This window comes from Oncorhynchus mykiss, chromosome 15 (assembly GCF_013265735.2).
Source record: "Oncorhynchus mykiss isolate Arlee chromosome 15, USDA_OmykA_1.1, whole genome shotgun sequence".
Taxonomy (NCBI): Eukaryota; Metazoa; Chordata; class Actinopteri; order Salmoniformes; family Salmonidae; genus Oncorhynchus; species Oncorhynchus mykiss.
The window spans coordinates 41,144,298-41,161,757 of record NC_048579.1 but is presented as its reverse complement, the minus strand read 5'-3'; the positions used below and the strand labels follow the sequence as shown (position 1 = coordinate 41,161,757).

Below are 17,460 nucleotides of genomic sequence, written 5' to 3'. Positions count from 1 at the left end.
ATTGCATAGGCTCAGGAGAATCCAACTCACCCGTTGTTCGTTGATAATTTACGAGGGAGCTCGGGTGGCTTTGGATCCTCTTGGGAAAACTGCCTTTCGTGAACTTCTGGATTCCTCCGAAGGTGAGCAAGCCATAGCGGGTGAACGAGTGTGCCCGAGGCGACCTCCTCTCACTCCTGCGTTCCCTTAAGTGTCCATCAATTTTAATGGTTAGGGTGATGAGGGAGTCGAGATCCACCAGCAATTCCCGAGCAGATAGCTCATCTTTTACCACCTCAGATAATCCGTGAAGAAAGGTATCCAAGACAGACTTCCCAACAGCCCCCTTCCCAACATTAGCGTAATAATATACGCTATCTTCGATCGGTCTGAAGGGAACGAAGATGGCTGTAGCTCAAAAATAAGCAAGCACTGAGAAAGAAAGTCCCTACAGATACCAGGATCTCCAGAATATCGCTCCGGAGGTGGTAAGCAGGGTTCTCAGGAACCGGGGTAGGCTAGACAAACTCACCACTAAAAGGAAAAAAATGTACCAGGAGGTTGGGGTCTCTCAGGGATGGCAGACAGCCTATGGGTTAACTCCTTAATAAGCTCCATAGTAGTCGTAAACCCTTGGTCGTGGCGTTCTGTCAGAGAACGAAGCCCTTCCAGAAGGTCCTGTAACAGATCATCATGTCTCCCAATGGTGGATCCCTGCAGGGAGACAGCGTGGCGAAGCTGGTCCAAGTCTGCTGGGTCTGTCATGGCCAGTTCGTACTATTGTGACACAAGGCGAGACCCAGATGCAGACACAGGAGGCAGATGGTTGGAGTCTATAATGTTTAATAATCCAAAAAGGGGTAGGCAAGAGAATGGTCATGGACAGGAAAAAGGTCAAAACCAGATCAGAGTCCAGGAGGTACAGAGTGGCAGACAGGCTCTAGGTCAAGGCAGTCAGAATGGTCAGGCAGACGGGTACAGAGTCCAGAAACAGGCAAGGGCCAAAACCGGGAGGACTAGAAAAAGGAGAATGGGAAAAAAAACGCTGGTTGACTTGGAAGATACAAGACGAACTGGCAGAGAGACAGGAAACACGGGGATAAATACAGTGGGGAAAACAAGCAACACCTGGAGGGGGTGGAGACAATAACAAGGACAGGTGAAACAGATCAGGGTGTGACAGTGTCATCGGGGTTAGGAGAGGGTTTGGCTGGCCGGGATGTCCTTGGTTTCTCTCCCTCTAAAAGCATAAATAAATATTATTTTGGCCTTTATTCAGATTACTATCGCTCACTTTTCTTTTTTTGAAAACAAAATAATCTCAAAAATATTGTTATATATAGCCTACCCACTGTGGTCAACTATTTCAGCACCCAATCGTGCTGCTCTGAGACAAGAATGGATAAACGAAAATGTTCAATTATATTCCATTACATTCTTAAGATATACAGTTGAAGTCAGAAGTTTACATACACTTAGGCTGGAGTCATTAAAACTCGTTTTTCAACCACTCCACAAATGTCTTGTTAACAAACTATACTTTTGGCAAGTCGGTTAGAATGTCTACTTTATGCATGACACAAGTAATTTTCCAACAATTGTTTACAGACAGATTATTTCACTTACAATTCCCTGTATCACAATTCCAGTGGGTCAGAAGTTTACATACACTAAGTTGACTGTGCCTTTAAACAGCATGGAACATTCCAGAACATTATGTCATGGCTTTAGAAGCTTCTGATTGAGCTTCTGGCTAATTGATATCATTTGAGTCAATTGGAGGTGTACCTGTGGATATATTTCAAGGCCTACCTTCAGGCTCAGTGCCTCTTTGCTTGACATCATGGGAAAATCAAAAGAAATCAGCCAAGACCTCAGACCTCAAAAAAGAAAATGTAGACCTCCACAAGTCTGGTTCAACCTTGGGAGAAATTTCCAAACTCCTGAAGGTGCCACGTCCATCTGTATAAACAATAGTATGCAAGTATAAACACCATGGGACCACGCAGTCGTCATACCGCTCAGGAAGGAGACATGTTCTGTCTCCTAGAGATGAATGTGCTTTGGTGCGAAAAGTGGGAACCAATCCCAGAACAACAGCAAAGGACCTTGTGAAGATGCTGGAGGAAACAGGTACAAAATTATCTTTATCCACAGTTAAACGAGTCCAACAGCGACATAACTTGAAAGGCCGCTCAGCAAGGAAGAAGCCACTGCTCCAAAACCACCATAGAAAAGCCAGACTATGTTTTGCAACTTCACTTGGGGACAAAGATCGTACTTTTTGGAGAAATGTCCTCTGGTCTGATGAAACAAAAATAGAACTGTTTGGCCATAATGACCATCGTTATGTTTGGAGGAAAAAGGGGGAGGCTTGCAAGCTGAAGAACACCAACCCAACCGTGAGACACGGGGGTGGCAGTATCATGTTGTGGGGGTGCTTTGCTGCAGTTGGGACTGGTGCACTTCACAAAATAGATGACATCATGAGGAAAGAAAATGATGTGGATATTTTGAAGCAACAACTCAAGACACCAGTCAGGAAGTTAAAGCTTGGTAGCAAATGGGACTTCCAAATGGACAATGACCCCAAGCGTACTTCCAAAGTTGTGGCAAAATGGCTTAAGGACAACAAAGTCAAGATATTGGAGTGGCCATCACAAAGCCCTGACCTCAATCCTATAGAAAATTTGTGGGCAGAACTGAAAAAGCATGTACAAAGAAAAAAGGCCTACAAACCTGACTCAGTTACACCAGCTCTGTCAGGAGGAATGGGCAAAAATTCACCCAATTTATTGTGGTAAGCTTTTGGAAGGCTACCTGAAACGTTTGACCCAAGTTAAACAATTTAAAGGCAATGCTACCAAATACTAATTGAATGTATGTAAACTTTGGACCCACTGGGAATGTGATGAAATAAATAAAAGCTGAAATAAATATTTCTCTCTACTATTATTCTGACATTTCAAATTCTTAAAATAAAGTGGTGATCCTAACTGACCTAAAACAGGGATTTTTTTTTACTAGGATTAAATGTCAGGAATTGTGAAAAACTGAGTTTAAATGTATTTGGCTAAGGTGCATGTAAACTTCCGACTTCAACTGTATGTGTTAACTGAATATAAGCAAGTTATGTCTGCTAAATAATCAAATTGATGGCACAGTTTAGCCTCGGCACATACATAAAGCTGACTGACTCATTCATGGCTTTTTGATCAAAATAAGTACCAACATTATTTCTGATAGTCTCTAATAAAGAAATATTTTGGTTATCCTGACCTGGACACCATGTACAGTATTATAATAGCCCATCATGGGCTATTAGCAGGACAATATACCTTTACCAACACCTCTCTGTATTTTGATACTTTGTGCAAAGCAATTGATCAGAATTAAAAACTTTGGCTGGGGCATCCCGTTGCTACAGATGCTGGTTTGATACCTGTGCCGACAGCCACCGGGAGACCCATATGAAATTATTTTACATATATCTATAAATATTATTTTGGCTTTTATTCAGATTACAAACTGCGTTGCTACAGATGCTTGTTCGATACCTGTGCCGGCCGCCACCGGGAAACCCATGAGGCAGCTTTTGGTTTCTCTCCTTCTAAAAACAGAAATAAATAATTATAAATAACAAACTGACTTTATTTACAAATTTGTGAGAATGTCTCACCCCATGTTCAAGAATGGCCTTTTTCCTCGCTCACTCTAGGTTAAATTAAAACGAAAACATCTCCAAAATATCGTTATTTTTTAATCAAAGAGATTATTATTATTATTAATTTAGAATGATATAAAAGCCCCTTAGATATTTTCACATATCAGATTTGCCCTAACGAAAAATGTCCCTTAGATTAATTTAGAATCCTCCAATCCTCTTATGCTCTTAGTACTGTAGCCTACTCCCGACCACCACATTGTACAGAGTCATATTTTCCTTTCCATCCTAACGGAAACCCTGAGGGTTTCGCTTTTTGTTTTTCTTGGAATAGAAACCCCATAATATTAATCAAAATAATTAAGCTATATTTCTTCAAATCAATCCCATATACTATGTTCTTACAAAAAAGTTTTAAATTCTCTAGTAATGCCAATATTGAAGACTATCAAATGCTTCTCAAAGATGCCCTCTGGTGGTCAAACTAGCTTTAACTAGCATTAATGATAAAAATGTCTGACAATTAAATAACGTGCCATAGAATTCTGCAGCAGCACGGAAGGTGTGTTTGCAGTATGATACAACTTTTAAAGGAGAAACCAGTGTAGTTTGTTTAAGGGCATAACGGGATTTCTTATAAGCATCCGGATTAGTGTCTCGCTCCTTGAAAGCGGCAGCTCTAGCCTTTAGCTCGATGCGGATGTTACCTGTTTGGGATATGTACATACTGTCACTGTGGAGACAACGTCGTCGATGCACTTGTTGATGAAGCCGATGATTGAGGTTGTATACTCCTTAATGCCATTGGATGAATCCCGGAACATATTCCAGTCTGTGCTAGCAAAACAGTCCTGTAGCGTAGCATCCAGGTCATCTGACCACTTCCGTATAGAGTGAGTCACTGGTACTTCCTGATTTAGTTTTTGCTTGTAAGCAGGAATCAGGATATAATTATGGTCATGTTTTAATGGGTCAATAGACCTTCATCAGGGTTATTTCCATAGGACCACCATGTGAGGGCAGCAGGTCAACACAATACTACAGAGCATTCAACTCCACATTCAAATCCTGGGCTCAGATTTAAAGTTGCATTGTTAACAAGGGCTGACATCCGCAGCGTGTACCGTGTGGGATCTCTGCGAATGTCAGGGCAATTGCCATTAAAAGGCGTATTGCCAGAAGTGCAGTACACTTGTCCTTTAATTTATCCCAGCCATGGCACTAAAAGTAAATGGACACAAATATCTTTAATGCAAATATCTTTAAAATCATCTTTATTTAAGATTTGTTCTCATACCGACCATAAGGCATCTGTACAAAGCACAGTTCCCATAGGGGTGTAAAAATCTCTTCCCTTAGATGTTGGACAGGTAGGTTGAATTATAAGCAGATATATTTTGGGGCATTTTTCATCCTTCATGTATTCTCTTAATCAATAATCTTAAATTACAGCTATTCATCTATTTCTTAGTTTGATCTCTTACAGCGTTCAGACATAGTGAGCTAAAGAAAAACAGTGTTTATAGCCATCAAGTATGTACATACAGAAACAACACATCACACATAGCAGACTGCACAGCACTACGGGAGAAATACCACAACTCAATGCTCCAAATACAGCTATATACAGGTCCCTACTATGGCACGTTGTTGCTACATTACCACTAACTTTAATGGAGGTGGGGGTGAGAGGTGTGTATTTGTGTGTGTTTCAGGGGGGGTTCATGTTGTTAGTTTATAAGGAGCACACAACCCTGCTACCGTAGCTTCCCCTGATCCACCAGTTGGAGGGAGGGAAGTGGATGGAGGAAGAGGTGGAGGTGGGTGAGGGCATTGATTATACTCAAAGGCGGCATTGTGCAACGCTGGTGGTTTTCCTGAACCACTACTCGACCACTTTGACCCTGAACGTGACGCGCCCAAGGAACTTGTCACGGTCGTCACTGTTCCGCAGGTCGGAGCCCTCGATCTTACACTCCACGGTCAGCTCATTGTTGTAGTCCTCCTTGGTCAGCAGAAGCTTGACCGCGACCAGTGGCTGAACGTAGGTTGACTGGCAAACACACAGGAAGAGATGGAGATAAACCAATGTTTATTCATATATGCACAGATGTGCGCATATCCACACACATAACAGTCATTGTCATGACAATACACTGGCATTAATGTAGTCTTAGTTCACTCCCATACATTTCCTAGCATTCTCTTCTCGCCAGACTGCCTTGACAATGGTAACATTAACTACTTGTAATTAAGTTAAATTATTCTATTCATGAACAGTTTCCTTCTCAATATAAATATGTAACGTAATGTACTTACATGTAAATTTTTCCCGTAATAAGGGAAGTACATCTTATCGAACCGCCCCTCGGATGGGAAGTACTGCATCTGCAGGGGGCTTTCTCTCTGTGGGAGGAAGAGGAGGATGAAGAGGAAGGAGGGGGTGAAGAAGAGGAGGAGGAGGAGGAAGAGGTGTGAGATCACAGAACTATACATATGAAGACCCTTGGAACAAATGACTCTCAGAACAACAATCTGACTAACTCTGTAAACAACAACCCTGTAGTGGACAAACAGACACACACACACACACACTGTAGCTTTACACATGTGCACACGGCATGGACCACACAACATAGTGTAAACCACCACACACTCTCACAGTACACAACAGTTACCACACATGCGCACGGACGCATAATATAGCTACCATCCACTCACACATACCCGTACAAACACGCGCACGCACACACATACAATCTGCCACCAGATGGTTCTCTATGGTTAGCAGAATGGTCTACGGTGGAGAGGAGAAATTCAAATGAATTTAGAGAGAACGAGAGGAGGACAGATGGGAGTTAAAACACCAGTGAAGTATTTAAAAGAGCCTTTTCGTTTGCTGAAAAGCAGAGTACAGCATCAGTGTTTCTCTGTTCACCTTTAAACATTTGCAAACAGGTCACAAAGTCCAGAGTTGACAGTCTTGGTGAGGGAGAGATGAAACCCAGATCACGCGCGCTGAGAGAGAGAAGTTGTTAGAATGTCAGAGCCAGGGCCTCCCGAGTGGCGCAGTGGTCTAAGGCACTGCATCACAGTGCTAGCTGTGCTACTAGAGATCCTGGTTTGAGTTTAGGCTCTGTCGCAGCCGGCCACGACCGGGACACCCATGGGGCTGCGCGCAATTGGCCCAGCATCGTCCTGGTTAGGGGAGGGTTTGGCCGGCAGGGATGTCCTTGTCCCATCGCGCTCTAGCAATTCCTGTGGCGGGCCCGTGCGCATACACGCTGACATGGTCGCCAGCTGTATGGTGTTTCCTCCAGCACATTGGTGTGGCTGGCTTCCGGGTTAAGTGGGCATTGTGTCAAGAAGCAGCGTGGCTTGGTTGGGTCGTGTTTTGAAGTACGCACGGCTCTCAACCTTCGTCTCTCCTGAGTCAGTATGGGAGTTGCAGTGGTGAGACAAGACCGTAACTACCAAATGCATACCATGAAATTGTGGAGAAAAGGGGGTAAAAGTCATGTCAGAGCCAGACAAAAACCAGGGAAACATTGTTAGTGGGAGCCATGGTGCAGCGGAGCAGGGTTCTAAAATCAATGGAATTAACCTTTTCAGCTTACCATCCAGATATATACACCAACTGCAGTTATATACAGTCAGTGACAATAATTACTAAAAAGATCAATGCTTTAACATTGACTATTCCTCAGTCTATTTAGTCTCTGAGGTGATTAGGTAATGTATATAGGGGTTAGAGTAGAAAGCTCAACAATATGAACGCCATGAATGCTGTTTAAAGCAGCAGAGGTCAAAGCGCCACATCACAGAGTTGGACAGAAGCAGCGCAGAAAGGTAATGGGGAAAGGCTAGGGCTAGGACCATGGGAAAACATAGGGGGCTATGACCCAATTTCTTACCCACCAGTGAACTGCTGGCCCTACAGGCAGCGTGGAGAGAAATCAAATACAGACACGTGTGTGAAAACACAGACTGAAACATACATGTGCATATCTACATAATGCACACACACACACACACACACACACACACACACACACACACACACACACACACACACAAAATACAAAATACAAAAAAACATAGACACATAACCTGTCTCTAAAAGTCCTAGCACACAAAGACACAACCTGGAACACACACACAATTAACTGTTTGTTTGCTTACCTTAGCTGTGCAGTTAATGTAGGGGTCCCCTCGCGGTTTCAGTCCAATGATCTGCAGGAGTGAGAAGAATACATTAAAATACTATTATAGCAACCTTTCTTTACATGTGTTCTATATCCATTCCACAAGCTTGTTTACATGTAAAAATGATCGAGACACCAGATTTCAGAATGGTCTCAGAAATGGACGCACTGATTTGAGATATGTTAAGAAGTAGCTCAGTTAGTGACACAATGAGGTCATTTGATATGAGCTGGCCAAGTCTGTAGATGGGGCACATGTGTGCTGCCTGCTTACTGAAGGGCCAGGGATTTTGACTGTCATAGACATAGTGTTCTCAGAGATGCCTAAGAATCTTCTTAATTGCCCCTGACTGGATTTATTAAGTTGGATTGAACTGAATACCAATCAGGCTACACAGAGGCCAATCAATTCACTCTGACCTCAATCCCTGCAAACAGAGATGCTGACACAGGATGCCCTGTCGTCAGAGGATATTCCAAACAGTGATTAAAAAACAAGTGCAGTGGAAAGGACAGAGAATATGCACTTTTCAATATGAATTTGAACAAACTCTACGTCTGCATGAAGACAGAGAGAGGATACACTGAAAAGCTGTAGATCAAAGGCAATGGATCAAAGACAGGGAGGTACTCGTGTAGGGGAGGTAGTTCAGTGAACCACGCTTGTGTGATAAGTGACCTTGCCTGAGACCTGAAGACTTGTGTTACCTCCCAGAGCTAATAGCTTTAAGGCTTAAGCTCCAGTCTATAGGCTTTAGCTCAGTGGGCTAACGCTGCCCAATGCATTTTCAGAAGAGCAGAACCGACAACCTCCAGTCGGGGCACTCACCCTGTTCATCTTGACCAGGACGCAGGGTTTCCCCTCGGTGTAGCCAAAGGTGGTGTCAGACAGGCCAGAGCACTGCCGGAGCAGACTGCGCTTGAACTGACACACCTTCTTCTCCTCCTGATCATCCTGCTCATAGTACTCTCCCACCATACACAGCTCGTTCCTCTCCTGCACAGTGTCGTTGTATTCTGAGGGGTCCCAACATAGGGCACAGACTCAAGTTCCACTGTATTTGACAGCCTGCTATTTACCTGGTACAGACAGTATTCACCTAAATATTACATGTCAACATTGTAGCTAATAATTATTTCACAATAACGTATGCATTACTTGTTTGTTTGTTTGTTTGGGATACATATTACATAATCAGTGGAGGCTGCTGAGGGTAGGACGGCTCATAACAATGGCTGGAACGGAGCGAATGGAATAGCATCAAGCCAAGTGTTATTCCATTCCAGGCATTACCACGAGCCCATCCTCCCCAATTGAGGGGCCACTAAACTCCTGTGGCATATGCATATTCCAGTGCATCTGCCAAGGATTACAGTGCACTTTCAAGTCAGGTAGAATACTCCTTAGTCATGTATACAAAGTGGAATCAACTGTAACTACTCAATCTCAAATTTGCTTTACCATGGTGGCCCAACACTAATACTGTATTTGTCCATTGGAGTCAAATGTACACATTCTTTAGAAAAAAATGAATGGGTCTGAAAGTGGGATTCTATCACTCACGCTGAAGGAAGTTCTCCAGATGCTGGACATACTGGCCGTACTGCTTAGTGTCGGTGCGGTTGAAGACGATGTCCAAGGACCGGGGCCTGATCACCAAACCTGAGGACAGGTAGGGGGAAACATGTCACGTCAACTGTCTGCACCTACTAATGTTATGGAGATGGACCAGTGAACCTCGCTCACATGACGAGTATCCTTGCATGAGACCTGAAGATTTGTGTTAGATCCCTGAGGGAATGCCTGGGCTTTAGCTCAGCAGGCTAACTCAATTCTGGTGGCATGCAAATGACCCCAATTCAAATCCAGCTTGTCACATTAATTAATGCTATTCATATAGCAAATGAGAGATATATACATTTTTATCAAAATCTTATACTTACAATAAGCCACATGTATTGCTTAGGCTGCCTGACACTGTTCGAAGGGGTTGCGGGGAGAGTTGTTAAAAAAAAAAGTTTAATTAGCTAAGTTTTCAAAACCACCAATGATATTAACACTCGCCAGGTGAAAACCTTCTGGCAAAGAGGGTCAGCAGGTGACTGACCGTCAAGACAGGGGTTGCACTACTTTATGACCTGAGGCCTTTGGGTCCTGGTCAAAAGTATTGCACTATGTAGGGAATAGGGTGCCATTTGGGACTCAGTCAGGCCGTCTGCAAACGGAGAGGCAGAGGAGGCCATATTATCAGGACACTGTGATACTATACTATAACTGCATTCTACACATTTTTTGCCAAACCCCAAAAAGAAGCTGGTCAGAAGATTTGCATTTTAGCTGCAACTCTGCAGGTTCTGCTACACAGCCTTAGAAATGTATACAAGAGCAGGAAGAGTTATACAAGAACAGGAAGAGTTATAAGACAGAATCCCATTCGAGAGGTTTGGCTGCGAATGGGAGAGGGCATAAATGCGTAGTATGGCTCAACTGGTAGAACATGGTGCTTGCAAAGGCAATATCACGGGTTTGATTCCTGCTGGGGCCACCCTTACAAAAATGCATGACTGTGAGTCTCTTTGGAGAAAAGCATCTGCTAAATGGAATATATTATTATTATTATAATATACAGTATTAGGACTTGTTGGCCTAAAGGAGGGGAGTTAGTTTCATGATGGCCTCTCTGTCAGAGCCATGGAGTTGGAGAGAGGCTGTGGGGAACAGATGGGTGCTATACTGGTAGACCAGCGGGAGGATACCTGCACAGCCTGGGAGACAGACTCTCTAACTCCTACACACATGCACACACACAACTCTGCTCCATAATTCACAGGATCATATTTCTAACTCTTCTATTTTTTTTGTTACACTGGCACAGTATTTGAATTTTTAATTTCTAAAATGCCAACAGCAGTCAGTCAGTGTTTGACTGATCTGTTAATTCGCTGATTGCTTGCGTGTTTTGGCAGCGGCAGTCAGCTCCTCTGAAAAAGAAATGAATGGCGCTGGGCTCCTAACCAATTGTGCAATTGTGTGTGTTTTTTTGCGTTATTTGTAACTTATTTTGTACATATTGTTTCTGCCACCGTCTCTTATGACAAAAAAGAGCTTCTGGATATCAGAACAGCAATTACTCACCTCGTAATGGACAAAGATTTTTCTTTAACAAGTCAGATGCGAAGGATTTACTTCAGACACCCAACAAGGCCCAAATCCCCGTCATTCGCATGAGAAAGGGACATAGGTCGGGGTGCCTTGTAAGGATCCGACGGCGAGTGGGTAATCTGCCTCTACCATCAGTCCTATTAGCCAATGTATGCAGGGAAACTTTATTGCATGGAAACTTAAATCTGTTTTATATCATTTCGACCAGCATGTTAAATATGAAACCAGAGGAAGAAAAAAAACTTGACACCAACTTTACTCCACATAGAGACACATACAAAGCTCTCCCTCGCCCTCCATTTGCCAAATCTGACCATAATTATATCCTCCTGATTCCTGCTTACAAGAAAAAACTAAAGCAGGAAGCACCAGCGACTCTGGTGCTATAAAAAAAAGTGGTTAGATGAAGCAGATGCTAAGCTACAGGACTGTTTTGCTAGCAAAGACTGGAATATGTTCCGAGATTCTTCTGATGGCATTGTGGAGTACACCACATCAGTCACTGGCATCATCAATAAGTGCATCAATGACATCGTCCCCACAGTGACCGTACGTACATACCCCAAACAGAAGTCATGGATTACGGGCAACATCCGCACTGAGCTAAAGGTTAGAGCTGCCGCTTAAAAAGACGCTTATAAGAAATCCCGCTATGCCCTCCGATGAACCATCAAACAGGCAAAGCGTCAATACAGGACTAAGATTGAATCTTACTGCATCGGCTCCAACGCTCGATGGATGTGGCAGGGCTTGCAAACTATTACATGCTACAACGAGAGTCACAGCCGAGAGCTGCCCAGTGACAATAGCCTACCAGACGAGATAAATTATATCTATGCTCGCGTCGAGGCAAGCAACACAGAAACATGCATGAGAGCATCAGCTGTTCTGGACAACTGTGATCATGCTCTCCATGTGAGTAAGACCTCCATGTGAGTAAGATCACACCGATGTGAGTAAGACCTTTAAACAGGTCAACATTCACATGGCAGCAGGACAAGATGGATTACCAGGACGTGTACTCTGAGCATGCGCTGACCAACTGGCAAGTGTCTTCACTGACATTTTCAACCTGTCCCTGGCTGAGTCTGTAATACCAACATGTAATACCCTAGACCCACTCCAATTTGCATACTGCCCCAACAGATCCACAGATGATGCATTCTCTATTGCACTCTACACTGCCCTTTCCCACCTGGACAAAAGGAACACCTACGTGAGAATGCTATTCATTGACTGCGTCAACGTTCAACACCATAGTGCCCTCAAAGCTAATCACTAAGCTAAGGATCCTGGGACCAAACACCTCCCTCATCAACTCGATACAACACACCTGCCACGCTGATCCTCAACTCTGTGGCCCCTCAGGGGTGCGTGCTCAGTCCCCTCCTGTACTCCCTGTTCACCCATGACTGCATTGCCAGACACGACTCCAACACCATCATTAAGTTTGCCGACGACACAGCAGTGGTAGGCCTGATCACCGACAATGATGAGACAGCATATAGGGAGGAGGTCAGAGACCTGGCCATGTGGTGCCAGGATAACAACCTCTCCCTCAACGTGATCAAGACAAAGGAGATGATTGTGGACTACAGGAAAAGGAGGACCGAGCATGCCCCCATTCTCATCGACGGGCTGCAGTTAGAGCAGGTTGAGAGCTTCAAGTTTTTTGGTGTCTACATCACCAACAAACTAACATGGTCCAGCCACACTAAGACAGTCGTAAAGAGGGCACGACAAAGCCTATTCCCTCTCAGGAGACTGAAATGTTTTGGCATTGGTCCTCAGATCTTCAAAAAGTTATACAGCTGCACCATCGAGAGCATGGTTGCATCACTGCCTGGTATTTCAACTGCTCTGCCACCAACCACAAGGCACTACAGAGGGTACATCACTGGAGCCAAGCTTGCTAACATCCAGGACCTATATTCTAGGTGGTGTCAGAGGAAGGCACAAAAAATTGTCAAAGACTCCAGCAACCCTAGTCATAGACTGTTCTCTCTGCTACTGCATGGCAAGCGGTACTGGAGCGCCAAGCTAGGTCCAAAATGCTACTTAACTGATTCTACCCCCAAGCCATAAGACTCCAGAACAGCTAATCAAACAGCTACCCAGACTATTTGCATTGTCCAACCCCCTCTTTTACGCTGCTGCTACCCTCTGTTATTTATCTATGCATAGGCACTTTAACTCTACCTACACGTCCATATTACCTCAATTACCTTGACTATCCTGTGCCCCCGCACATGGACTCTGTACTGGTATCCTTGTATATAGGCTCGCTACTATTATTTTACTGCTGCGCCATAATTATTTGTTATTTTTATTATATCTTTTACTCATCTATTTTTTACTTAACACTTACTTTTCTTAAAACTGCATTATTGTTTAAGTACTTGTAAGTATTTCACTGTAAGGTCTACACCTGTTGTATTTGGTGCATGTGACAAAAACAATTTGATTTGATTTGTCAAGCCAGTCAGGGCTTCAGTGGGTCTTGGCAGCAGAGTCCGAGACACTGTGCATGCCAGGCGCAAGCAGAGACAGCTCTGGTGTTAGTGAGTGAGCATGCTCCCATTCTGCAGGAGCCTTGTCTATGTGTCAACAGCAGTCCAGATGCAGCAAGAAAAGAAAGCGACGCAGTCCGTGAGAGACAATGACATGTTTGAGAAAGAGTGAACATATTCATATTTTACGTGTGTGAAGAGAGAGAGCGAAAGAAAGGAAGATTGAGAGAGAGAGAGAAAGAAAAAGAGCGAGAGAGAGAGAGAGATAGAGTGAGTGAATGGTTGAATTTTAATATGAGCACTATTCTGTTTAGGTTGAGTGTCTGTTTTTCTGCAGCGTAATAAGTCACCTGGACTGGCCACTCGGTCACGGTACGTAGGAATGTTGTCGTCCAGTGTCTGTAGCATGACCCACATGGTGAGCGTGAACATCCCTGCCAGGAACCCATAGAAGACCAGGTAGAAAAGCAATATCAGGGCTGAGGAAAGAGAGAGAGAGAAAGAGAGAATAATTACTCTCTGTTAATCACACAATCTTGGCTCAACAGATCAAAATGATTCTTCCCATCAGTGTAAGTCATATGTCTTGATTTTTTGTCCCCATAAATCTTTTGCAAGTTCGACAGTGTGTGTTTGTACATGTTTTACTAGACTTGTGAGTACCAGAAGTCCAGAAGTCCAGAAGAACTCTTCACAAGAAGAGTAAACCAACAAAAATACAAAGTGAGGACACGTTTCCAGTCCTCACTTGTCAAGTCTTAAGGTTTAAGGTTAACATTTTACTACAGTGGGCTAAATCACAGTGTTTCTTGGTAGTCTTTAATAAATCTTCTTTGAAACAAAAACTATACACCTCACACACATGGTTATGGGCTTAAAACAAAGAAGAAGACACCTGTACCATGTCAGATATAGAGATTAAATGTATTACATTTTGAGTTTGCCTCCAAATATTGTATAAATATCAGGGCCAGCACAGTACGGAGAGACAGAGAGAGAGAGCTTGACCACTGTGACTGACCCCAATTTAAAAACAATCCTTGACTATGTACAGATTCAGTGAGCAGAGCCTTGCTATTTAGAGAGGTCGCCATAGCCCGTCTTCTCTTGAGAGCCAAGTCTGCCTATGTGTACAAAATAATGTGGAAACTGAGCTACACTTCCTAACCTCCTGCCAAATGTATGACCACATTAGGGACATATGTTTCCCACAGACCAAATCAAACATTGATAAACTCCCATATCTGTTAGGCAAAATTTCACAGTGTGCCATCACATCAGCAAAATTTGTGGCTTGTTGCCATGAGAAAAGGGCAACCAGTGGAGCACAGACAACACTGTAAATACAATAAATACAATCTGTTCAGCTATTTTCCCTTTCATACTGCAACTATTTGCACATTGTTACAACTGCGTACATAGCCAATACTATAACATTTTAAATGTCTATATTCTTTTAATGTTGACTTATTGTTTATTTCCCTTTTGTTTATTGTCAAAACCATTTGCTTTGGCAATGTAAACATATGTTTCCCATGCCAATAAAGCCCTTTGAATTGAATTGAGAGAGAAAGAGAGAGAGAGAAGAGAGAGAGAGAAGAGAGAGAAGAGAGAGAGAGAGAGAGAGAAGAGAGAGAGAGAGAAGAGAGAGAGAGAGAGAGAGAGAGAGAGAGAGAGAGAGAGAAAAAAGAAAGAAAGATCAGCTAAGGACGTGTGACATCATGACAGTGACAGAAAAGACAGTTGTCTTTTTTTCCAGCACACAGGTATTCTTATTAAGTTCCACAATACAAACCAATGTAGATTTCAATTTAAACCAGTGTTTCAGTCAACAAAGTACGTACACACACACACACACACACACACACACACACACACACACACACACACGAAGCTGTATTATTTAAAAGAAAATGGACATTGCCAGTCAGAGGTGTTAAAAAAAGGTCTGTACAGATCTGGGAGCAGGCTGGGATATCGTGTAGATGACAAGACGGTGATATTACATTTTAGTCATTTAGCAGGCGCTCTTACCCAGAGCGACTTAGTGCATTCATCTTAAAATAACTACGTGGGTCTCCCACATATCACAGGCATAGTAAGTACAATTTTCCTCAATAAAGTAGCTATCAGCAAAGACAAGTGCAATTGTGTTGGTTCAGGATTTCAGGTGAGTATTTAAGATACTCTTTGAAGAGGTAGGGTTTCAGGTGCTTTCAGAAGATGGGAAGGGACTCTGCTGTCCTAGCTTCAGGGGGATTTCCCTGGTGTCTAATGGATGAAGAATAGAGAGCTTGCTTAGAGATACATTATATATAGACACCGTATATACCATATCTCTATGGTAGAGAGTCACTATTACACCATGCATGACATCTCTACAGAAACACTGAGGTTCAGGGAAGAGCCCACTCACAGCTATTTTTCCTAGCCACCATGCTTCAACATCTGCATTGCTTGCTGTGTGGCGTTTTAGGCTGGGTTTTCTGTATAGCATTTTGTGACATCTGCTGATGTAAAAAGGCTTTATAAATACATTTGATTGATTGATATTACAGGGCAATAGAGTTACAAAGAAAGAAAGAGAGAGGGGAATATAAAAGAAAGAGGAGAGAGAGAGATACAAAATGAAATAAACAGGTGAAAATAGGGGGGTGAGAAAGGCACGAAATGGTTGAATGAGCTACAGAGAGATCTTCATAAGGATGTGCATCGATAAAGTGCTTACATAGGACAGAGAGAGATGTAGCCTAGATAGACAAAAAAAAACACATTTAAATACACATGACGAGATATCGCATAAAGAGAAGACAGGATGATGCAGGGAAAACAATATATGGATGGAGAGAAATGGTATGTGAGAGAAAAAAATAGAGCTAGAGAGTGCTTCAGTATAATAATAGATGCATTGCTTATTTCCTGAAGCCTCTGAGGTAAACTGTGCATCTATAAATAGAGTGTGGGGGAGGACAGATAAGTGATGGCACAGCACTGGCCTGAGGAAGAGAAGAACTGGGTAGGATGTGTCAGATTGATCAGAGCTACACACACACACACACACACACACACACACACACACACACACACACACACACACACACGCACACACAATCCCATCCATCATCTATCACAGCATTAGTGCTAGACTGACAAAGGCATGCATGCACATCTTTAGATGGCAGGCTCATGTAAGATAAATGTAGAATCCACCCTGGTTAAATCAGACAGACCTGTCTTTTTTATCCATTCGACCACTTGTGAATCTATAACTGGAATTAGGATTGACACTCCAACACATCCTCTTGGAGCACAGTCGGGATGTAGCCAGTCTCACCACACCCCCAAAAAACAGCCAGCATTAGAAAGCCATTTCCATCGAACAATCATTGGTCATTAGGACTGAGAAACAGTACTGGGATGCCAAGTGCTTTTATCTCCTCAGAATAGCTGAGTGTGACCTTTCAGGAAGCCTGGGCAATGTCCCAAATGGAACCCTATTCTTATATAGTGCACTTCTTTTTTTTTTTACCAGAGCCTGAACCCAGATCAAAAGTAGTGTACTATATATATATAGGGAATAGGGGGCCTTTTGGGACGCAACCCTGCTCTTTGGAGTCAGGGAGGGAGAGGCTGGGCTGCCGTGGCCTAGCGTCTGCTCTGCAGTTGTTAAAGCATCGATCCTGGGCTCGACTCAATCAACCATCAGCCTGCAGGACATTTCTTATACCAGATCCATTATTTTTAAATCAATGATGGGAAGTGAACAAGTGCACACTTTGGGAGAAAGGACTCTCTGGATTAGACAGCAGGAGCGGTAGAGATACTCTGAAGGATCGGCTATGAAAAGCCAACTGACATTTACTCCTGAGGTGCTGACCTGTTGCACCCTCGACAACCACTGTGATTATTATTATTTGACCCTGCTGATCATTTATGAAC

The 17,460-nt window shown here is 43.2% G+C and overlaps 1 protein-coding gene across 1 annotated transcript in view; it reads right to left on the bottom strand.

The window, feature by feature from the left end:
* Positions 1–4,900: 4,900 nt before the first annotated feature.
* The window catches only part of LOC110490065 (sodium/potassium-transporting ATPase subunit beta-3), a 63,328-nt gene continuing 50,768 nt past the window's right edge, over positions 4,901–17,460 (bottom strand). Inside the window, exons 2-7 of the mRNA XM_021563201.2 lie at positions 13,872–14,000; positions 9,413–9,511; positions 8,678–8,865; positions 7,826–7,876; positions 5,963–6,049; positions 4,901–5,696 (exon numbers count right to left, since the gene is read on the bottom strand). Of these exons, the coding sequence (XP_021418876.2) occupies positions 5,529–5,696; positions 5,963–6,049; positions 7,826–7,876; positions 8,678–8,865; positions 9,413–9,511; positions 13,872–14,000 (722 nt within the window). The 3' untranslated portion in view covers positions 4,901–5,528. The remainder of the gene's footprint in view (positions 5,697–5,962; positions 6,050–7,825; positions 7,877–8,677; positions 8,866–9,412; positions 9,512–13,871; positions 14,001–17,460) is intronic.